Source organism: Rhinopithecus roxellana, chromosome 5 (assembly GCF_007565055.1).
Source record: "Rhinopithecus roxellana isolate Shanxi Qingling chromosome 5, ASM756505v1, whole genome shotgun sequence".
NCBI classification, from domain to species: Eukaryota; Metazoa; Chordata; class Mammalia; order Primates; family Cercopithecidae; genus Rhinopithecus; species Rhinopithecus roxellana.
In genome coordinates, this window is record NC_044553.1 from 31746525 (window position 1) to 31771014 (window position 24490).

The following is a 24490-nucleotide window of genomic DNA, read 5'->3' on the forward strand; positions in this document are numbered from 1 at the left end:
CCCTCCCCTTACCTTGCCTCCACAGGCCCTTCCCTCGCTGACTGTCTTTGGCACATCTTGGTGAGGTTACTTACCAGGCTTATCACCACTATGACTCTCCATCTCCAACACTGACACCTTCAGTACCTACTTGTCCTAGGATGCCTTCTCTAAGAAAAGTAGATGGGGGCTCAACATTTATCAGGGCATCCTAATCTTTTACTCAAACCTCCTCAGCACGCTGACACCTGTGCGACCATACACCTGTTGCTTTTTGTTTGTCATACCTAAAGATGATCCACTGTTCCTGTAATAGTTCTGTAACTTCCTTGCCTGAGGGTGGCAAGGCCAGCATCCCTCACTGTGCCCAGCACCTTCTCTGGCATCTCTGGGGCATGTGGGGACTGGAGGGGAGAAACGACCCCTAACCTATTCAGGAGACCATCCTCTTCTCCACTCGATGCCACAGTACCTGATCAGCCACATCCCTCCGGACCAGGAGGGGCAGATGGTGGGTGATAGCCAAAAGAATGGTAACAGCCTGATCCTGGGCCAGGAAGGGGAGCAGCCGGGCCACCAGGGCCTTCCCCTTCCTCACAGAGAGCACCTGCAGGAAGCCATCTGCTGCCTCTCTACAAGGGAGAGAGGAGAACATTTTCAGAACTCTGCATAGAGGAGAGGGCTACATGCCAGAAAGCAGAGGCAGAAGCAAGACCAGTGTCTTTGCTGCTCCTTCCCTACCTGGGCTGAGGTGGAACCCTCCCACACTCACTCCAGGTTGTTCTGCTCCTGGGTCTTTAAGGTCTGGAAGAGCTTCTCAACCTGGTTGCTTTGCTGCTCAGAAAAGCAGGGCTGTGGAGGCCTATACTTCCAGCCTTCCTCTATTTCTAGTAACTGAAGGAACATCTGGGAATTTGAGGGTGGAAAAAGAGGTAAATTTGGGTACTATCTCATTCTCAAAGGTAGGTTCGGAACTCGTCCCTAAAGAACTGATATCTCACCTTCTCAATCCGGTGTAACACCCGAAGCCTCTGACTGCTTGCAGCTTCTATATCCTAGGAGAAGAGAGTTGCCAGCTATCAGCTACACTGCCACTGCCACAGCCCCAGCCCAGGCCCCTCACTAGCTAGAGATTGAGCTGGAAAGGCTAGAAACAAAGTCTGATCACACTTCTTCCTCTTAGGTCACAGTCTTAAACACAGGAGTGTTCTAGACCCTTCCTTCCAAAGGGGAGAGAAAAAGGTCTGGGAAGATAGTGCTCCCACCTGCTCTTGAGTTCCATGGGGTACAGCATCAATAGCTCGGCGAGGGCTGAAGCATGTCGACACAGCTACCTGGCCCAGGGAACCCTCGATTCGGACTACTGCGTGAGAAGAGAGGCACATTTCCCTCCCGCTCCCACGCTCTGTCCACTCAGATGCCCAGCCCAAGTCAGCAGGCCAGCCCTGACCCTACCAGACTCATAAGCCTCTGCCTTCTGAATGTAAGGCGTTACCAGCTTGAGGGACTCAACCTGGTTTCTTCGTCCAAGTAGCTCTTCGTCTGCCTGCTGCTTCTCTAGCTTCTGGTAATATTTCTGAGAATGCATGGAATAGGAAACAAAAAAACGAAACTCTATATTCATCTTTTGACCTTAGAATTAAGTTTCTCAAGTGCAGCCTCTTAATTTTTTTGTGTGTGTGTGTTATAAGTTTTGTTGTTTCACACAGGGTCTCCCCTCTGTCACCCAGCTGGAGTGCAGTGGCACGATCTCTGGCTCACTGCAACCTCCCTGACTCAAGTGATCCTCCCACTTCAGCCTCCTCAGTAGCTGGGGCCACAGGCACGTGCTACCATGCCTGGCTAATTTTTGTATTTTTGTAGAGATAGGATTTCACCATGTTGCCCAGGCTGGTCTTGAACTCCTGGACTCAAGCAATCAGCCTGCCTTGGCCTCCCAAAGTGCTGGGATTACAGGCGAGCCACGGTGCCCAGACAAGCACAGCCTCTTAATACTCTTTCCTACAACAATCATTCCAGAAATGATGCTGGTACCTTAGGCCCTCCTTGCAGTTATTCTAAAGTGTCTTAAGCATCCTGGGCCCCACATCACCCATCTCGGAATTCACATACCAAATACTTCAAGACTAGGTATGACCACCAAGTCTGATGAAAGGGCAGAGAGCAAAGTGGAGAGCCAGTGAGCAAACCTGTTCCAGCGTCTGTAACCTTCCTGCATGCCCTACCTAGTACATGCCCTAGTACACACACACTGCATACCACCTGTCCTCCCCACTTCCCCATTTAATCTTGTGACCTCACCTGTGCTTTCTAAAAATCAGTTATCTGATGATATGAGGGCCAACCAGAGGTTGAAGAACAGAACTAGCCATAGGGATGTGTTTGTCGGTTGCCCTCTAGGCCAGTTTTATACTTCTGTGGATTCACTCAGCAGCTCTGACATTTTCTTAAAGTTGAGAAATCCTAAACTAAAATCCACTGACAAGCCAAGCAAGGATTTGAAAAAGGCTCTTTTGTTGAGAAGCAATGCCAAAAAGGTGAGAGCACAAAACTACTTCATTTTCAGTGACCCTTGCAGAAAACGGAGGGCTTTTGAAGCTTGGTGGAAAGAAAGGAAAAATACCTGGCCGGGCGCGGTGGCTCAAGCCTGTAATCCCAGCACTTTGGGAGGCCGAGACGGGCGGATCACGACGTCAGGAGATCGAGACCATCCTGGCTAACACGGTGAAACCCCGTCTCTACTAAAAATACAAAAACTAGCCGGGCGAGGTGGCGGGCGCCTGTAGTCCCAGCTACTCGGGAAGCTGAGGCAGGAGAATGGCGTAAACCCGGGAGGCGGAGCTTGCAGCGAGCTGAGATCTGGCCACTGCACTCCAGTCCGGGCGACAGAGCGAGACTCCGCCTCAAAAAAGAAAGGAAAAATACCTAATGTAAATGAGAAGGGAATAAGGAGGGGCCCTGGATGGGAGGCTCACAGATGTTGAAGTGAAAGTGAAACAGCTAGCTGGGCACAGTTGCTCAGTTGTTCACACCTGTAATCTCAGCACTTTGGGAGGCTGAGGTGGATGGATCACTTGAGGTCAGAAGTTCAAGACCAGCCTAGCCAACATGGTGAAACCCCGTCTCTACTAAAAATACAAAAATTAGCTGTGTGTGGTGGTACATGCCTGTAATCCCAGCTACTTGGGAGGCTGAGGTAGGAGAATCACCTGAACCCTGGAGGTGGAGGTGGCAATGAGCTGAGACTGTGCCACTGCACTCCAGCCTGGATGACAGTGGGAGACTCTGGCTCAAAAACAAAAACAAACAAAACAAAAAAACCACAATAGCCTAGACAACCTAAAAACTTGTGGACAAAGACTTGCCCCATAAATCAAGGCAGAAGGAAGCAGGGGAAAATGAGTGAAAATGTCTGCTGTCGTTTGTTCAGTTAAACAAACTGAATCCCACTATTTATAACATCCCTGTGCTTTAGATCTAAAAAGTGAAAGTAGGCCAGGCGCGGTGACTCAAGCCTGTAATCCCAGCACTTTGGGAGGCCGAGACGGGCAGATCACGAGGTCAGGATATCAAGACCATCCTGGCTAACACGGTGAAACCCCATCTCTACTAAAAAAAAAAATACAAAAATCTAGCTGGGTGAGGTGGCCGGCGCCTGTAGTCCCAGCTACTCAGGAGGCTGAGGCAGGAGAATGGTGTAAACCCGGGAGGCGGAGCTTGCAGTGAGCTGAGATCCGGCCACTGCACTCCAGCTTGGGCGACAGAGTGAGACTCCGTCTCAAAAAAATAAAATAAAATAAAATAAAAAATAAAAAGTGAAAGTAGATTAATATAACAAGACATTTCTAAGCATACAAAGGTGGGAAAGTCCATATTTCCTGGGTGAACAGGGAAAATTCTTAGCAAAGAGTAGAGACAAAACCTAAGTGTGTTTGGGGAACTGGAAATAATCAGCTGAAACGTAGGAGGAGAGAGAGAAATGAGCTTGGGATGTCAATTTTAGAAATATGGCCCCCATCCTGTAGTGATTCTCTCTCCCACCTGAACAGACATGAACTCTATGAGCAGAAGAGAGGATCAGAGAGGGCCCAGGAGTCCAGGCCCGTTTAACCCAAGGTCAGAGGCAGGGCTGAGTACTGCGGGGCTCACCTGGTAGTAGTAATCATCCAGGCAGGGGTTTATACTCCGCAGTTGCACCATCTGCACTTTTATCACCCAGTCCTTCTCTTTTCTGGTCATGAGGTTAGCATAGGGGTCTGGCTGCTGAGACCAAGGCTTCTTGGCTGGGGGACTTTAAGGAAAACATCCCTTTAGACTTACCCACCACTGACACTTCCCAAGGTGTGGTGAGCAGGAAGTGGGGCTCGCTGGGAAGGATGGAGCAAGCACAGAGGTGGGCAACAGTATGAGGGTTTTAACCACCACATGGGAGCTTTGAGGGAGATGACTGGTCACAAGGGGAGACCTGGCATGCAGATGGGTTCCCCTCAACCCTGCTCCTGGTCTGGGCTGTACCTTGGTGTTTGACTACGCTGCTGCTGCTGCAAGATCCGTTGGTGCTGAGGGTGGAGCTGGGTCAGATGACTGGGAAGACAAGAAGTAACTTGAGCTGGGTGGAAGGAAGCTCTCAGTTCTCTGCCCCCTCCATTCATTCAGCCCAGGTCAGCTAAGGTGAACATCTAAGGAACCTTATCTTTAGGTACTTTCCCAAAGCCACATGGCACATCATAGTCCTAGACCCATAGGACTCCCAAGCTCCTTCAACATTTTCCTGCAATTTGGCTGCAGGAAATCTTGGCACAGTAGAAAACCTTTTGGCCTGGGCATCAGGAGTTCTGAATCCTAGTGTCAGTTCCATCATGCTAGCTGATTGCAAATAAATTTTTATTTTTAATTTTTTTTGAGACAGTCTCCCTGTCATCCAGGCTGGAGTGCAGTGGCACAGTCTCAGCTCTCTGCAACCTCTGGCTCCTGGGTTCAAGTGATTCTCCTGCCTCAGCCTCCCAAGTAGCTGGGATTACAGGCTCCCGCCACCACACCCAGCTCATTTTTATATTTGTAGTAGAGACAGGGTTTCACCATGTTGTCCAGGCTGGTCTTGAACTCCTGGCCTCAAGTGATCCTCCCACCTCGGCCTTCCAGAGTGTTAGGATTACAGGCATGAGCCACAGCACCCGGCTTTAAATAAGTTTTTAATCTTCCTCGGGCTACATTTGTGAGGGAGAAGGAATTAGACTATACCTCAGACTACTCTTACTAGATTTCTGTTTTCCTGTGGCAACTGGTAGGCACGGTCCCCACCCCTCCTCAGCCAGCACCTCCTGAGAACTTCAAATCAGTACCTGAACCTAGGGGGCCACGAGGTCAGCAGGCTGCAAAAAATAGTTGGGTCTTGTGAGGGCAGCCGAGGTCCAAAGTGCCTTGCTGGAGAGCTGGTGCTGGGAAATGTAGGCCAGAAAGGGATGGGCGACACGTAGTCCAAGGTCTGAGAGAGGAATTAAGAGGTCTGGGAGAATGCCATCTCCACCAAAAGAATGCTGCTGTTGTTGTGAGGGCTCAGTTCCTTTCCTGCCTTTTCCCTTCAAGAACGTCACCCAACATTGTGCCATCTTGTGAGTCCCTCAAGGCAGCTTTGAGGGCACCAGACTGTGGTTCCTGCCCTTGTTTCTTTTTTTTTTTTTGAGGAGGAGTCTCGCTCTGTCGCCCAGGCTGGAGTGCAGTGGCGCGATCTCGGCTCACTGCAAGCTTCGCCTCCCAGGTTCCCGCCATTCTCCCGCCTCAGCCTCCGAGTAGCTGGGACTACAGGCGCCCGCCACCGCGCCCGACTAGTTTTTTGTATTTTTAGTAGAGACGGGGTTTCACCCTGTTAGCCAGGAGGATCTCGATCTCCTGACCTCGTGATCCACACGCCTCGGCCTCCCAAAGTGCTGGGATTACAGGCTTGAGCCACCGCGCCTGGCCGCCCTTGTTTCTTTTCTTTCCTTTTTTTTTTTTTTTTTTGAGACAGAGTCTCACTCTGTCGCCCAGGCTGGACTGCAGTGGCGTGATCTCTGCTCACTGCAAGCTCTGCCCCCTGGGTTCACGCCATTCTCCTGCCTCAGCCTCCTGAGTAGCTGGGATTACAGGCATATACCACCAAGCCTGGCTTTTTTTTTTTTTTTTTTTTTTGTATTTTTAGTAGAGACAGTGTTTCACCATGTTAGCCAGGATGGTCTCGATCTCCTGACCTTGTGATCCACGCGCCTCGGCCTCCCAAAGTGCTGGGATTACAGGCGTGAGCCACCACACCCAGCCCTACCCTTGTTTCAACAGGGCTTGACTAGGAAGCAGCTCTTTATTCCCTGACAATCTGGGGTCATGTGCTTTTCCTACTATTTGGAAAGTCAACACCTCTCACTCTCCTCTCTATGATAGCCTTCTCTTGGGCTGTTTTCAGCCGTTGGGGCAGTACTCATCTGTCTTTTTCTGACTCACTTGAAGCCCCTCCTCAAAACTCTAATTCTTTCCTAGTTCTCCCTGCAGGATATCATCATTCTTGAATTCCTCTACCCCAGGCCATGTTCCCATTACACAGTTAATTGAAGGGCAGGTGCTCTTTCCAGCTAAGGGCTGGCCATCTGCTGAAAGATTGCCTAAGGCAGGAGTAGTTTGTCCTTGTTCATACACATGGCCAGTTGTCCCAGTACCACATATGAAGGTGTCTATCCATGCCCATGGTTGGGCACACCACCTGTCATTTATCAAGCTCCTCTATGCTGGGGCAACTCCCACCTCCCATACCCATACCTCACTTTGGGTGCCTTAACTCCAGACCAGGGTTGGGGCCAGATTGAACATAATGGATAGAATCCTCACTATGCACAGTATGAAGGCTGCAATAGACTTACCTGCCACAGAAAATGCAAGGAGGCAAGTGACATTCCCAGCACACCAGGGGCCTTGACTCCAGGGGAGCTGAGCAGAGCTCTCTGGAACAGGAAGGAGGAACCAGGCTCGAATGGGCCTCTGTAGTGTCTTCTACATTCACCTGTGTTTTTGAGGAGGTGGACGGAGGCAGCAAGACCAGCTATTCCAACATCCAGGGCAGTGGCAGCTTGGCCCTCCCTCAGGTTCAAAGTCAACTGGGCCAGGATTCCTCTCCCTCTCCCGGGAGGAATAAGACTACTGCAGTGGTCCTCCCTTATTCAAGAGAGATATGTTCCAAGACCCCCAAGGGATGCCTGAAACTGGATAGTACTAAACCCTGTGTAGTGTTTTTTCTTATATATACACACCTATGATAGTTCTTTTTTTTTTTTTTTTTTTTTTTTTTTTTTTTTTTGAGACGGAGTCTCGCTTTGTCGCCCAGGCTGGAGTGCAGTGGCACCATCTTGGCTCACTGCAAGCTCCGCCTCCCGGGTGCACGCCATTCTCCTGCCTCAGCCTCCCGAGTAGCTGGGACAACAGGCATGCACCACCACGCCCGGCTAATTTTTTGTATTTTTAGTAGAGACAGGGTTTCACTGTGTTAGCCAGGATGGTCTTGATCTCCTGACCTCGTGATCCGCCCGCCTCAGCCTCCCAAAGTGCTGGGATTACAGGCGTGAGCCACCGTGCCCGGCGATAGTTCATATTTTTTAAATTTTTTTTTAGAGTCATAGTCTTGCTCTGTCACCCAGGCTGGAGTGCAGTGGCACTATCATAGCTCACTGCAGGCTCAAACTCCTGAACTCAAGCCCGCCTCCTGCCTCAGACTCCTAAGTATCTGGGACTACAGGCATGTACTACCATATCTGGCTAATGTTTGAAAATTTTTTTTTTTTTTTTTTTTTTTTGTAGCGACAGGGTCTTGCTTTGTTGCCCAGGCTGGTCTGGAACTCCTGGCCTCAAGCAATCCTCTCAAAGTGCTGGGATTACAGACATGAGCCACTGCACCTGGCCAGTTTAATTTATGAATTAGATTCAATAAGAAATGAACAATACAAATAGAACAGTTATAACGATATACTGTAATAAAACTTAGGTGAATATAGTATCTTAAAATACCTTATTGTACTATACTCGCCTATTTTCAGACTATAGTTGACCAAGGGTAACTGAAATGGCAGAAAGTGAAACCATGGACTACTGTATCTTCGTAGTAGGTTGAAGGAAGGTCTGATTCACCTCATATCTACATGGGAGTCCTTGTCCTTCTCCGCTTGTTATGAGATCCAGGGGAACAAATACCAGGAATGGACTAGTGAGACAGAGGCCCAGGATCAGGCAAAGATGATTCACCTTTAACACTAGTAGCAGGGCCACCGCCTGTGGGCGATGCACAGCTCTGCTAGGACCTGGTTTTAAGGTGAGAACAGCATCAGAAACGAAGTGGAAGACAGGAGAAAGAGGGAAGGAGAGAGTCCCTAATTCAGGTTCAAGGCTTAAAATCGAAGTGTTAATCCAGAACTTGCCTTGAAAAAGGGTGGAAAAGAGAAGAAGAATGTTTAGTGACAGCCTGTGAGCCACAGACAGTTCAGGACAACCCTCTCCCATTCCCTCCTGCCATGGTACCTGGGTGTTATGGACAGCACCAAGTATAGTTGGATCCCCAAGATCATTCTCTTCCTCCTCTTCTTCCTCCAGGTCTGGGTCCAGATCTTCCTCCTCCTCCTCCTCTTCCTCTTCCTCCCCTTCATTCTCTTTTTCTTTTTCCAACTGGCAGGCAGACACCAGCTCCTCCTCAGGAGCCAAAGGGCCACAGATCTTACCTGGCCCTTGGTTTAAGTGTGGGCCAGAGGAGAAGGTAAAATGGGGGCTCAGGTGTGAATCTTGTCTAGAGAGGCTACTACTCAATAGCACTTCTGTTCTTAAGCCATCTCCAGCACCACCTTTGAACATAATGCCTCCTGTTCTGTGGATTTAACTCAGCCTCCCCTCTCCCAAGTTCCCCCGAACCATCCCCTAGTGAGTCAAATGAAACCTGAGCCAGGTGTGGTGGCTTGTGCCCGTAGTCCTGGCTACTGGGGAGGCCAAGGTGGGAAGATCATTTGGGCCCAGGAGTTTGAGATCAGCCTGGGCAACACAGTGAGACCCTGTCTCTAAATAACAATTTAAAAAGCAAACAAAAGGAACCTGGCAGATACCAAACATCTTCACTTTCACATCCCCTCTTCAATTGCTTAAGTTCTAGCACAGCCTTTTCCATCTGCTCTGCCCCACCCAACGCCCTTTCTGTTGCCTCTTTGAACAAGTTCCAGCTGCCCCGACTCACTGCAATTTAACCCTCCTGTGTGCCATATACTTTACGTGCATATGTTCATTTAATAGTCATATGAGGCTGTCCTGGGTTGTTATTGATAATTTTACTAGGTTGGTGAGAAAAATAAAGCCCAGAAGAGTGACCTCTCAGTCACCCACTGTAATATAATTAGCAAGTAGAAGAATTTGGAATAACTTCCGGTGACTCTGGACATCCAAGCCCATACGTGAAACAGACCAGCAAGCTCTGCATGCTGGGGCATTTTATATAACACCACGGCCCACTTGTTGATACCTTCAAGGCATTTCATCTTGGTAGGCTGGTGGACTTCCTTCTTGGCTGTGTCCTCCAGTGAAAGAGCATTGCCAGCCTCTGGAAGGTAAACCTGAGACAAGAAAGAGGCCAAGAGGCACCATCGTCAGTAAGGATGATGGCACCCTAAAACAGCCATGGAATCCTCCCAGCAAGATGGTTAGAGAATTCTTGGCCATGGTCTTGAGGAGAGAGACCCTGGGGTCTAAGACTGTCATAAACCCCCACCCTCCCAGCTCAGCTCTAGGGAGCTGTCCCACAAAGGGACAGAAATGAGGGACAGGCTAGGAGAAGGAAAAGAAGTACTTCCCAACGGACATCACCAGTCACCATCCGAGTGTGGTGATGCCTTGCTGCTGACACCCACCACCTGACTGTTGCTGTCCTTTCTGTTTAAGTTATTCATAGCAGCCTGAGCCGGGACCTGTTTGCTGCTCCTGCCTTTAAAAGTCCCAGCTCCTCCCCTGCTTACCCATTAAAGGGCCAGCATCCTCCAACCTTTGGGGCCTGATGGAAATATGAGAACATAGTTTAATGATTTAAAAAATCCTTGAACAGAGAAAAGACCTAAACTGCATTTTTAGCCATCCATGGTTTTTAGTATAGTTTATTGGGATTGATATTTGGGGGCAGATATTCAAAAAGAGGATCCCTGTTTTCCACACCCTTCATTGGTACTTTGTGAGGTTGCATTTCATTTAATCCCTAGGTTTTGCTTCAACAAACTTGGATAGGAAAGTCCTGGGTAGATCCTGGGGAGGATGCCTAGCAACCAAGTTCCTGGCGCTTCAGGGCAGCGTACTTGAAGCCCTCAAGTCCACCTGATGATGCTTGCCCTTCACCGGGTCATGTGAGCTTAAGTCAGCTACTCAGCTCGGACTGATGAGAGACCCCTGTGAATTTGGAAGCCAGATCTTCATGGTAAAAACACTTTTGCATGAGATACATAATCTTACATCTTCTTGGCTGCTCTAATGGCAAACTGGTCCAGAAGCTCAGAAGTAAAAACAAATCAACAACAACAACCAAAACAGAAACATAGCTGCTCCTGGTAGGCAAAACCCAACACCCTCCCAAGCCTCATCTAAGCCTTGGTTCTGTGCCCACATCTTGTGTTCAGCTGAAACCCACATGACTTTGTAGAACTTCTGAATAAAAATAAAAACTAAGTCAATTTCCCTACATCAAAAATTAAAGTTAGGACCCTCTTGTCATCGTGATAAGACCATGATTCTTGGTGCCTTTAAAGGAAAATATTTGTTTCAGAAGTTTTACTGCAGGTCATAAACGATATGAGTGGGGGAACAAATATAAGTAGCTTGAAAGTTACTGAAAAACTTCTCATATATCTGAATTGGGTTCTGACCTTTTTTTTTTTTTTTTTGTGAGATATCATCTCACTCTGTCACCCAGGCTAGAGTGCAGTGGCATGATCTGGGCAGCCTCCGTCTCCCGGGTTCAAGAGATTCTCCTGCCTCAGCCTCCCGAGTAGCTGGGATTATAGGTGGCCACTGCCACACCCAGCTAATTTTTGAATATATATATATTTTTTCAGTAGAAACAGCGTTTTGCCATATTGGCCAGGCTTGTCTCAAACTCCTGACCTCAAGTAATCCGCCTGCCTTGGCCTTCCAAAGTGCTGGGATTATAGGCACGAGCCACCACACCCAGCCAGGTTCTGGCCTTTTTGGTAATGTTATTCAGCTGTTTCTCTCAGGAACTTCCTAATAACGTACTTTGGCACTATTAACCAAAGGACCAAATGGTGAATTTCAGTGTTCTAGAGGTGATTCATCACGTTGTTGTAGAGATAGATCTTAAGGAGAAACTTGTTGCATGAAGATTTTCATTCTGAAGGGACTTCTGGTATTGACTAGTACCAAAGCAGGTGGATTAGGGCTCAGTCTTTAAGATCACAGCCCTGCCCTGGCTGTTCGGAGTTTAACTTGGGACGTACTGTTTTTTATGAAAGTCCCCTGCCCTTATCTGAAATCTCATATGTCTACTGATCCTCTAGATGTTCTAACTTTCCTGCCATCATTTAATTATGTTAAGTTTAAGCCAAGCCTATGCTAGGTTTGGGGTACATAGTGAATAAAGCAGATGCTTCCCACAGCCTCTTAGAGCTTCTTCTAGAATAAGAAGTACACACAGGTACACAGGATTGTTGGATCAGATTTTAAAAAGACATTAGAGTGACTCATACCTGTAATCCCAGCACTTTGGGAAGCTGAGGCAGGAGGATTGTTTGAGCCCAGGAGTTCAAGACAAGCCTGGGCAACATAGGAAGACTCCGTCTCTATTAAACAATTTTTCTTAAAGGAAAAAAAATGACATTAGAAATATTTAAATTTGCTGCATAAAACACTTTTTTATGAGGAGATTTTTAAATCCATTGTTTCAGGTTATTTAACAGCAGTAGATCTAGTCTGGCTTTTTTTTTTTTTTAATTTTTTTTTATTATACTTTAAGTTCTAGGGTACATGTGCATAACGTGGAGGTTTGTTACATATGTATACTTGTGCCATGTTGGTGTGCTGCACCCATCAACTCGTCAGCACCCATCAATTCATCATTTATATCAGGTATAACTCCCAATGCAATCCCTCTCCCCCTCCCCCCATGATAGGCCCCGGTGTGTGATGTTCCCCTTCCCGAGTCCAAGTGATCTCATTGTTCAGTTCCCACCTATGAGTGAGAACATGCGGTGTTTGGTTTTCTGTTCTTGTGATAGTTTGCTAAGAATGATGGTTTCCAGCTGCATCCATGTCCCTACAAAGGACGCAGACTCATCCTTTTTTATGGCTGCCTAGTATTCCATGGTGTATATGTGCCACATTTTCTTAATCCAGTCTGTCACAGATGGACATTTGGGTTGATTCCAAGTTTTTGCTATTGTGAATAGTGCTGCAATAAACATACGTGTGCATGTGTCTTTATAGCAGCATGATTTATAATCCTTTGGGTATATACCCAGTAGTGGGATGGCTGGGTCATATGGTACATCTAGTTCTAGATCCTTGAGGAATTGCCATACTGTTTTCCATAATGGTTGAACTAGTTTACAATCCCACCAACAGTGTAAAAGTGTTCCTGTTTCTCCACATCCTCTCCAACACCTGTTGTTTCCTGACTTTTTTTTTTTTTTTAATTATACTGTAAGTTCTAGGGTACATGTGATTAACGTGCAGGTTTGTTACATATGTATATTTGTGCCATGTTGGTGTGCTGCACCCATCAACTCGTCAGCACCCATCAATTCATCATTTATATCATGTATAACTCCCCAATGCAATCCCTCCCCCTTCCCCCCTCCCCATGATAGGCCCCAGTGTGTGATGTTCCCCTTCCCGAGTCCAAGTGATCTCATTGTTCAGTTCCCACCTATGAGTGAGAACATGCGGTGTTTGGTTTTCTCTTCTTGTGACAGTTTGCTAAGAATGATGGTTTCCAGTTGCATCCATGTCCCTACAAAGGATGCAAACTCATCCTTTTTTATGGCTGCATAGTATTCCATGGTGTATATGTGCCACATTTTCTTAATCCAGTCTGTCACAGATGGACATTTGGGTTGATTCCAAGTCTTTGCTATTGTGAATAGTGCTGCAATAAACATACGTGTGCATGTGTCTTTGTAGTAGAATAATTAATAATCCTTTGGGTATATACCCAGTAGTGGGATGGCTGGGTCATATGGTACATCTAGTTCTAGATCCTTGAGGAATTGCCATACTGTTTTCCATAATGGTTGAACTAGTTTACAATCCCACCAACAGTGTAAAAGTGTTCCTATTTCTCCACATCCTCTCCAACAACTGTTGTTTCCTGATTTTTTAATGATTGCCATTCTAACTGGTGTGAGATGGTATCTCATTGTGGTTTTGATTTGCATTTCTCTGATGGCGAGTGATGATGAGCATTTTTTCATGTGTCTGTTGGCTGTATGAATGTCTTCTTTTGAGAAATGTCTGTTCATATCCTTTCCCCACTTTTTGATGGGGTTGTTTTTTTCTTGTATATTTGTTTGAGTTCTTTGTAGATTCTGGATATTAGCCCTTTGTCAGATGAGTAGATTGCAAAAATGTTCTCCCATTCTGTAGGTTGCCTGTTCACTCTGATGGTAGTTTCTTTTGCTGTGCAGAAGCTCTTTAGTTTAATTAGATCCCATTTGTCAATTTTTGCTTTTGCTGCCGTTGCTTTTGGTGTTTTAGACATGAAGTCCTTGCCCGTGCCTATGTCCTGAATGGTACTACCTAGGTTTTCTTCTAGGGTTTTTATGGTATTAGGTCTAACATTTAAGTCTCTAATCCATCTTGAATTAATCTTCGTATAAGGAGTAAGGAAAGGATCCAGTTTCAGCTTTCTACTTATGGCTAGCCAATTTTCCCAGCACCATTTATTAAATAGGGAATCCTTTCCCCATTTCTTGTTTCTCTCAGGTTTGTCAAAGATCAGATGTCTGTAGATGTGTGGTATTATTTCTGAGGACTCTGTTCTGTTCCATTGGTCTATATCTCTGTTTTGGTACCAATACCATGCTGTTTTGGTTACTGTAGCCTGGCTTTCAATTTCTTCTTGAATTTTAAGTTATATATCTTCTAGGAATTTGTCCATGTGTCCATTTCTTGTAAATTTTCAAATTTGTTGGCATAAAGTTGTTCATAGTATAAGAGTATTTAAAAATCCATGCTATAACTATACTTTGTCTCTCCCACCCCCTTTTATTTAGTTATTTATTTTGAGACAGAGTCTTGCCTGTCATCCAGGCTGGAGTGCAGTGTGGCACAGTCTCAGCTCACTGCAACCTCCACCTCCCGTGTTCAAGCAATTCTCCTGTCTCAGCCTCCAAAGCAGCTGAGATTACAGGTGCACACCACCATGCCTGGCCAATTTTTGTATTTTTTTTTGAGACGGAGTCTCGCTCTGTCGCCCGGGCTGGAGTGCAGTGGCCGGATCTCAGCTCACTGCAAGCTCCGCCTCCAGGGTTTACGCCATTCTCCTGCCTCAGCCTCCCGAGTAGCTGGGACTACAGGCGCCCACCACCTCGCCCGGCTAGTTTTTTGTATTTTTTAGTAGAGACGGGGTTTCACAGTGTTAGCCAAGATGGTCTTGATCTCCTGACCTCGTGATCCGCCCGTCTCGGCCTCCCAAAGTGCTGGGATTACAGGCTTGAGCCACCGCGCCCGGCCTGTATTTTTTTTTTTTTTAGTAGAGATGAGCTTTTGCCATGTTGGGCAGGCAGGTCTCCAACTCCTGGCTTCAAGTGATCCACCTGCCTTGGCCTCCCAGAGTGCTAGAATTACAGGTGTGAGTCACTGCGTCCGGCCCTTTGTCTCCCTTTTTATTTCTAATATTATTAATCTCCTCCTTTGTTCTTCTTTCCAGAGTTTGTCTATTTTATTAGTCTTTTAAAAGAACCATATATGTCAGGTTTCCTTCAGGAAATAGATGGTGTACTAAAACTGGATAATCTAGTAAAGAGATATTTATAAAAGTATAGAAAGAGTATAGTGAAACCACAAGTAATAGTAGAATCCCCTGGGACTGGGACAAGAGGATGGAGCAGTCACCAGAACCTGGAGAGAGAGAAGGCTGCCTGGCTTCAGATAATGTCAGCATCTGTGCCATATGAGTTCCAATGTGGCAGCCCTCTCCTAAATTGTACCCATTCCCTCTGGATCTGGGATCTGCTCCCTCCCCTTGCCCCTGAGGTCTGGGGGTGGGAAAGGCTCCCCACTCTTGCTAGTTCCAGGGTGCTTCACTGTCCTTTACAAGTTTCCTGTTCACACCTTGATGAATATTCCCTTTTGGACATGCTTCTCAGTTATAGCACTTGAATGTGCCATCTGCTTCCTGTTAGGAGCATGACAGACACTGCTCCATCACCAGCCTGCTGAGCTTTCTTTAATTTGTCCTTGTTCAGCTTCCTCTCCCATCCATCTCTCATTAGTGATTCTAAAAGATAGGGATTATCCTCTAGTCCTCCACACAACTCCCATCTTTTCTCTCAGCTCTTATGTTATGGGGAAAATAGAGGCCATTGGGGCTGATCTACTTCAATTCATACTTAGAGGAAATTATACACAGTCACAGGCCTCCTCACCTTGCACTTCCAGGTGGGGGGCCCTCCTCCTCTTCAAGTCCAGACTCTCTTCCTGGATATTTGGCCCTTCAGCCACTTCTCTCTGTGTCTTGAGCCTCTCTGTTTTCCCCTCTTTTTTTTTAGAGTATAGCATAGAAATATCAGGATGTGTCCACTTCTTGGAGACAAATCCCCGTCTTGTTTTTGTTTCTTATTTTAACTGCCCTTCAGGTCTCTCCTACCCAACAAACTAAACTTCTCCATTTCCTCACATCATTCCTTCAACTGTTGCTTTCTGGCTTTTGACTCCATCATAGTGGTGGCAACAGGGACAAACAGACATAATCTCCATAAGCCCCTTCAATACTTTTTCTGGACGACTGACAATTATTTGACATGTTAGTGCTCTGCAAATGCAGGGTCAAGACAAGTCCCCTACCCTTACTTCCACCTAGATGCTACCTATATAATTCTCGGGTTTAAAAAAATATGTCTGGAGCTACCATTACTAGTTACTCTGCAGAGACTTTTCTCAATACCATTACCAATGATTTTTCTTTCTTTCTTTTTATTTTTAGAGATGGGGCCTCGCTCTTTCACCCAGGCTGGAGTGCAGTGGCGTGATTATAACTCACTGCAAACTTGAACTTCTGGACTCAAGCAATCCTCCTGCCTCACCCTTCCAAGTAGCTGGGACTGCGGCGTACACAACCACACTCAGCTAATTTTTTAAATTTTTGTAGAGATGGTGTCTCACTTTGTTGCCCAGACTGGTCTCAAACTCCTGGGCTCAAGTTGTCCTCTCACCTTGGCCTCCCAAAGAGCTGGGATTGCAGATGTGAGCCACCTCTCTTGGCTGTGATTTCTTAACTGTAAGTGCAAAAGACATGTTTCAGTACTGACCTTAGCTGAAGTCTCTACAGCATTCAACACTGCTGATCATGTCCTCCTTGGATCTTTGTGCTCCCACAGCTTCCCAACACTTGTGTCCTGGCTCTTCCCGTACCTCTTGGGTCATCTTTCTTTGGCCCTTTTCCTGCTCCCTTTATCTTCTTCCCATCCCTTGAATATCCACTTCCTCAGGCTACTTCTCAGTCCTCTATATATAAAAAATTCTTAATCTGAGGATCCCCTGAAATTGTGTATATGTTGGTGTGGTTTTCAATATGTTCAGTTTTCTGGAAAGAGCATCCATAGCTTTTATCACATCCCAAAGGGATCAAGGATCCGCAAAGGTTAAATCCTCTGCAACCTGATATCCCTGGACAATCTCATCTCATGCTGACGATTTCCAAGTTCTTTTGTCAGTTCGGACACTCCCCAACTTACAACACCTCAGTGTTTCTCATGTCCCATTCTTTACATAAAGCACAAGGCCCTTTACAATCTGACCCTGACTGTCATAGAAGGCAACCAGTCTCCTATCTTAAAGTTCCCTGCCTTCTAGATTGAGTTTCAGAAATAGTAAACCGCTTTTAGCTGCATGGGGAAATTAGGGTTCCACTTGAGTCTTCTCTCATAATCGCTGTGCATCAGGTTGCCCCTACCCTGGAGACCTCTCACCCTTGGTCTGGGAGGTATATTCTGTTGTTGATTAAGGCAGCTTCCTGTCCCAGTTCTGTCTTTTCAATGATATTGAAAGTGTGTATCTTAGCAGGTAATATGCTGTGCATTGTGTCATATAAGCAAAATGAAGTTACACAGTAAGAGTTATTTTAATTGGAAGGTGATTTCTGAATTGTCTTATTCTAATATTCTAGTTATTCGAATGGGAAAAACAAACTCGGCTCAGGCTTCATCTCCTCCAGGAGGCCTTGTCAGATAGGCTTTTCCCTTCCAGCTTGGGATAGTCGCCCTTATGTGTGCTCATTGATCCTTACGCCTTTTGCTCATTGCACCTACCACACTGTGTTGTCCAGTCTGTTTCTAAATTTGTCACTCCCACTTGTAAGCAGAGATGTTCCTCATCTCTGTGCCCCTGGCACTTAACACAGTCTCTGGAAGAGAGTAGGTTCTTAGTAGATGTTGACTGAGCTGAACTGTAATGAAAAATTATGGACCTTCCCCTGAGAGAGAGACTTCTTCAGAGGAGTTTCTTGCCAGCCACCTGGGTGTGTCCTACTCCAGGCCACTCCTCACGTTGTTCCCAAGAAATTTCATTCTTTTTTTTTTTTTTTTTTTTGAGACGGAGTCTCGCTCTGTCGCCCAGGCTGGAGTGCAGTGGCCGGATCTCAGCTCACTGCAAGCTCCGCCTCCCGGGTTTACGCCATTCTCTCGCCTCAGCCTCCCGAGTAGCTGGGACTACAGGCGCCTGCCACCACGCCCGGCTAGTTTTTTGTATTTTTTTAGTAGAGACGGGGTTTCACCGTGTTAGCCAGGATGGTCTCGATCTCCTGACCTAGTGATCCTCCCGTCTCAGCCTCCCAAAGTGCTGGGATTACAGGCTTGAACCACCGCACCCGGCCAAGAAATTTCATTCTGAGAAACAAACCAGAATATCTAAGCCAGAAATCATAAAAGAAAAGATACATGGATTTCACTAAAGAAAGTAAAACTTCTATATTGAAGACATATTTATGCCAAAGTAAATGCTGCATGGAGCAAAGATTTAAACATTAAAAAAAAATCTCAAAAAGGTGACTGGCAAGATGGCTGAATAGGAATAGCTCCAGTCTGTAGCTCCAAGAGAGATCAATGCAGAAAGCGGGTGATTTCTGCATTTGCAAGTGAGGTACCCAGCTCATCTCACTGGGACTGGTTACACAGTGGGTGCAGCCCATGGAGGGCGAGCTGAGGCAGGGAGGGGCATTGCCTCACCTGGGAAGTGCAAGGGGTTGGAGAACTTCCTTCCCTAGCCAAGGGACTATGAGAGACTGTGCCTTGAGGGAGGTGCACTCCAGCCCAGATACTATACTTTTCCCGTGCTCTTCACAACCCACAGAACAGGAGATTCCCTCAGGTGCCTATGCCACTAGGGCCCTGGCTTTCAAGCACAAAACTGAGTGGCTGTTTGGGCAGACACTGAGCTAGCTGCAGGAGTTTTTTTTTTTTCATACTCCAGTGGCACCTGGAACGCCAGTGAGACAGAACCATTCACTCCCCTGGGAAGGGGGCTGAAGCCAGGGAGCCGAGTGGTCTAGCTCAGTGGATGCCACCCCCACAGAGCCCAGCAAGCTGAGATCCACTGGCTTGAAATTCTCGCTGCCAGCACAGCAGTCTGAAGTCAACCTGGGACACTTGAGCTTGGTGGGGGGAGGGGCATCCACCATTACTGAGGCTTGAGTAAGTGGTTTTCCCCTCACAGTGTAAACAAAGCCGCCAGGAAGTTCAAACTGGGCGGAGCACACCGCAACTCTGCAAAGCTGCTGTAGCCAGACTGCCTCTCTAGATTCTTCCTCTCTGGGCAGGGCATCTCTGAGAGAAAGGCAGCAGCCCCAGTCAGGGGCTTATAGATAAAACTCCCATCTCCCTGGGACAGAGCACCTAGTGGAAGGGGCGGCTGTGGGCACAGCTTCAGCAGACTTCAACATTCCTGCCTGCTGACTCTGAAGAGAGCAGCGGATTTCCCAGCATAGTGCTCAAGCTCTGCTAAGGGAAAGACTGCCTTCGCAAGTGGGTCCGTGACCCCTATGCCTCCTGACTGTGAGACACCTCCCAGCAGGGGTCGACAGACACCTCATACAGGAGAGCTCTGGCTGGCATCTGGTGGGTGCCCCTCTGGGATGAAGCTTCCAGGGGAAGGAACAGGCAGCAACCTTTGCCTTTCTGCAGCCTCCACTGGTGATACCCAGGAAAACAGGGTCTGGAGTGGACCTCCAGCAAACTCCAGCAGACCTGCAGCAGAGGGGCCTGTTAGAAGGAAAACTAACAAACAGAAAGGAACAGCATCAACATCAACAAAAAGAACATCCACACAGAAACCCCAACCAAAGGTTACCAACATCAAAGACCAAAAGTAGATAAATCCATGAAGACGAGGAAAAACCAGCACAAAAAGGCTGAAAATTCCAAAAACCAGAACACTTCTCCTCCAAAGGATCACAACTCCTTGCCAGCAAGGGAACAAAACTGGAGAGAATGAGTTTGATGAATTGACAGAAGTAGGCTTCAGAAGGCCGGTAATAACAAACTGCTCCAAGCTAAAGGAGCATGTTCTAACCCAATGCAAGGAAGCTAAGCAGCTTGAAAAAAGGTTGGAGGAATTGCTAACTAGAATAACCAGTTTAAGGAAGAACATAAATGACTTGATGGAGCTGAAAAATACAGCACAATAACTTTGTGAAGCATACACAAGTATCAGTAGCCGAATCGATCAAGCAGAAGAAAGAATACCGGTGATTGAAGATCAACTTAATGAAATAAAGCAAGGAGACAAGATTAGAGAAAAAAGAATGAAAAGGAACAAACAAAACCTCTAAGAAATATGGGATTATGTGAAAAGACCAAATCTATATTTGATTGGTGTACCTGAAAGTGATGGGGAGAATGGAACCAAGTTGGAAAACACTCTTCAGGATATTATCCAGGAGAACTTCCCCAACCTAGCAAGACAGGCCAACATTCAAATTCAGGAAATACAGGGAACACCACAAAGATACTCCTCGAGAAAAGCAACCCCAGACACATAATCATCAGATTCACCAAGGTTGAAATGAAGGAAAAAATGTTAAGGGCAGCCAGAGAGAAAGGTCGGGTTACCCAGAAAGGTAAGTCCATCAGACTAACAGCGGATCTCTCTGCAGAAACCCTACAAGCCAGAAGAGAGTGGGGACTAACATTTAACGTTCTTCAAGAAAAGAATTTTCAACGCAGAATTTCATATCCAGCCAAAGTAAGCTTCATAAGCAAAGGAGAAATAAAATCCTTTACAGACAAGCAAATGCTGAGAGATTTTGTCACCACCAGGCCTACCGTACAAGAGCTCCTGAAGGAAGCACTAAACGTGGAAAGAAACAACTGATACCAGCCACTGCAAAAACATTTCAAATTGTAAAGACCATCAACACTATGAAGAAACTGCATCAATTAACAGGCAAAATAACCAGCTAGCATCATAATGACAGGATCAAATTCACACATAACAATATTAACCTTAAATGTAAACGGGCTAAATGCCCCAATTAAAAGACACACACTAGCAAATTGGATAAAAAGTCAACACCCTGCCAGGCAAGGTGGCTCACGCCTGTAATCCTAGCACTTTGGGAAGCCAAGGCAGGTGGATCACGAGGTCAAGAAATTAAGACCATCCTGGCCAACATGGTGAAACCCTGTCTCTACTAAAAATACAAAAAAATTAGCTGGGCGTGGTGGCACATGCGTGTAATCCCAGCTACTTGGCAGGCTGAGGCAGGAGAATTGCTTGAACCTGGGAGACAGTGGTTGCAGTGAGCCAAGATTGTGCCTTTGCACTCCAGCCTGGGCAACAGAGCGAGACTCCTCACTCTGTCTCAAAAAAAAAAAAATAAATAAAAAGAGTCAAGACCCATCAGTGTGCTGTATTCAGGAGACCCATCTTGCATGCAAAGACACACATAGGTTCAAAATAAAGGGATGGAGGAATATTTACCAAGGAAATGGAAAGCAAATAAAGCAGGGGTTGCAATCCTAGTCTCTGATAAATCAGATTTTAAACCAATGAAGATCAAAAGAGACAAAGAAGGGCATTACATAATGGTAAAGGAATCAATGCGGCAAGAAGAGCTAACTATCCTAAATATCTATGCACCCAATACAGGAGCACCCAGATTCATAAAGCAAGCTCTTAGAGACCTACAAAGAGATGTAGACTCCCACACAATAATAGTGGGAGACTTTAACACTCCACTGTCAATATTAGACAGATCAACGAGACAGAAAATTAACAAGGATATTCAGGATTTGAACTCAGCTCTGGACCAAGTGGACTTAGACATCTACAGAACTCTCCACCCCAAATTAACAGAATATACATTCTTCTCAGCACCACATTGCACTTCTTCTAAAATTGACCACATAAATGGAAGTAAAACACTCCTCAGCAAATGCAAAAGAATGGAAATCATAACAAACAGTCTCTCAGACCACAGTGCAATGAAATTAGAACTCAGGATTAAGAAACTCAAAACCACACAACTACATGGAAACTGAACAATGTGCTCCTGAGTGACTACTGGGTAAATAATGATATTAAGGCAGAAATAAAGAAGTCTTTGAAACCAATGAGAACAAAGACACAACGTACCAGAATCTCTGGGCCACATTTAAAGCAGTGTTTAGAGGGAAATTTATAGAACTAAATGCCTACAAGAGAAAGTAGGAAAGATCTAAAATCAACACCCTAACATCACAATTAAAAGAACTAGAGAAACAAGAGCAAACAAATTCAAAAGCTAGCAGAAGACAAGAAATAACTAAGATCAGAGCAAAACTGAAGGAGATAGAGACAGAAAAACGCTTCAAAAAAATCAGTGAATCCAGGAGCTGGTTTTTTGAAAAGATCAATAAAATAGATAGACCACTAGCCAGACTAATAAAGAAGAAAAGAGAGAAGAATAAAATATACACAATAAAAAATGATAAAGGGGATATCACCACTGATCCCACAAAAATACAAACTACCATCAGAGAATACTATAAACACCTCTATGCAAATAAACTAGAAAATCTAGAAGAAATGGATAAATTCCTAGACACATACACCCTCCCAAGACTAAACCAGGAAGAAATTGAATCCCTGAATAGACCAGTAACAAGTTCTGAAATTGAAGCAGTGATGAATAGCCTACTAATCAAAAAGTCCAGGACCAGATGGACTCACAGCCGAATTCTACCAGAGGTATAATGAGGAACTGGTACCATTCCTTCTGCAACTATTCCAAACAATAGAAAAAGAGAGAATCCTCCCAAACTCATTTTATGAGGCCAGCATCATCGTGATACCAAAACCTGGAAGAGACACAACAAAAAAAGAAAATTTCAAAGGCCAATATCTCTGATGAACATCGATGTGAAAATCTTCAATAAAATACTGGCAAACCAAATCCAGCAGCACATCAAAAAGCTTATCCACCACGATCAATTCAGCTTCATCCCTGGGATGCAAGGCTAGTTCGACATACGCAAATCAGTTAACGTAATCCATCACATAAACAGAACCAATGACAAAAACCACACGATCATCTCGATAGATGCAGAAAAGGCCTTCAACAAAATTCAACACCCCTTTATGCTAAAAACTCTCAATAAACTAGGTATTGAGGAATGTATCTCAAAATAATAAGAGCTATTTATGACAAACCCACAGCCAATATCATACTGAATGGGCAAAAACTGGAAGCATTCCCCTTGAAAACCAGCACAAGACAAGGATGCCTCCTCTCACCACTCCTATTCAACATAGTTTTGGAAGTTCTGGCCAGGGCAATCAGGCAAGAGAGAGAAATAAAGCGTATTCAAATAGGAAGAGAGGAAGTCAAATTGTCTCTGTTTGCAAATGACATGATTGTATATTTAGAAAACCCCATTGTCTCAGCCCAAAATCTCCTTAAGCTGATAAGCAATTTCAGCAAAGTCTCAGGATACAAAATCAATGTGCAAAAATCACAAGCATTGCTATACACCAATAATAGACAAACAGAGACCCAAATCATGAGTGAACTCCCAGTCACAAATGCTACAAAGAGAATTAAATACCTAGGAATCCAACTTACAAGGGATATGAAGGACCTCTTCAAGGAGAGCTACAAACCACTGCTCAAGGAAATAAGAGAGGACACAAACAAATGGAAAATCATTCCATGCTCATGGATAGGAAGAATCAGTATCATGAAAATGACCAAAGTAATTTATAGATTCAATACTATCCCCATCAAGCTACCATTGACTTTCTTTGCAGAATTAGAAAAAACTACTTTAAATTTCATATGGAACCAAAAAAGAGCCAAGTCAATCCTAAGCACAAAAAAAAAACAGAGCTGGAGGCATCATGCTACCTGACTTCAAACTATACTACAAGGCTACAGTAACCAGAACAGCATGGTACTGGTACCAAAACCGATATGTAGACCAATGGAACTGAACAGAGGCCTCAGAAATAACACCACACATCTAAACCAGCTGATCTTTGACAAACCTGAGAAAAATAAGCAGTGGGGGAAAGGATTCCCTATTTAATAAATGGTGTTGGGAAGACTGGCTATCCATATGCAGAAAACTGAAATTGGACCCCTTCCTTATACTTTATATACAAAAATTAACTCAAGATGGATTAAAGACTTAAATGTAAGATCAAATTTAAATAAAAGCCCTAGAAGAAAACCTAGGCAATAGCATTCAGGACATAGGCATGGGCAAAGACTCTATGACTAAAACAACAAAAGCAATGGTAGCAAAAGCCAAAATTGACAAATGGGATCTAATTAAACTAAAGAGCTTCTGCACAGCAAAAGAAACTGTCATCAGAGTGGACAGGCAACCTACAGAATGGGAGAAAAATATTGCAATCTATCCATCTGACAAAGGGCTAATATCCAGAATCTACAAAGAACTTAAACAAATTTACAAGAAAAAAAACAACCCCATAAAAAAGTGGGTAAAGGATATGAACAGACACTTCTCAAAAAAAGACATTTATGCAGCCAACAAACATATGAAAAAAAGTTCATCATCACTGGTCATTACAGAAATGGAAATCAAAACCACAATGAGATACCATCTCATGCCAGTTAGAATGGCGATCATTAAAAAGTCAGGAAACAACAGATGCTGGAGAGGATGTGGAGAAATAAGAATACTTTTACACTGTTGGTGGAAATGTAAATTAGTTCAACCATTGTGGAAGACAGTGTGGTGATTCCTCAAGGATCTTGAACCAGAAGTATCATTTGACCCAGCAATCCCACTACTGGGTATATACC

General features: G+C 45.3%; 1 protein-coding gene across 6 annotated transcripts in view; it reads right to left on the reverse strand.

Moving 5' to 3' along the window:
• The window catches only part of PATL2 (PAT1 homolog 2), a 50943-nt gene that overhangs the window by 2780 nt on the left and 23673 nt on the right, over nt 1–24490 (reverse strand). Inside the window, exons 1-12 of one of the 6 annotated variants that reach the window (XM_030930866.1) lie at nt 11718–11764; nt 9494–9584; nt 8512–8714; nt 6867–6947; nt 5322–5464; nt 4495–4563; nt 4129–4270; nt 1435–1555; nt 1245–1342; nt 981–1034; nt 752–885; nt 452–611 (exon numbers count right to left, since the gene is read on the reverse strand). In XM_030930866.1, coding sequence (XP_030786726.1) covers nt 452–611; nt 752–885; nt 981–1034; nt 1245–1342; nt 1435–1555; nt 4129–4270; nt 4495–4563; nt 5322–5464; nt 6867–6947; nt 8512–8714; nt 9494–9509 — 1221 coding nt within the window. In that variant the 5' untranslated portion in view covers nt 9510–9584; nt 11718–11764. The other 5 variants (XM_030930863.1, XM_030930865.1, XM_030930864.1 and 2 more) reach the window with 5 other exon arrangements.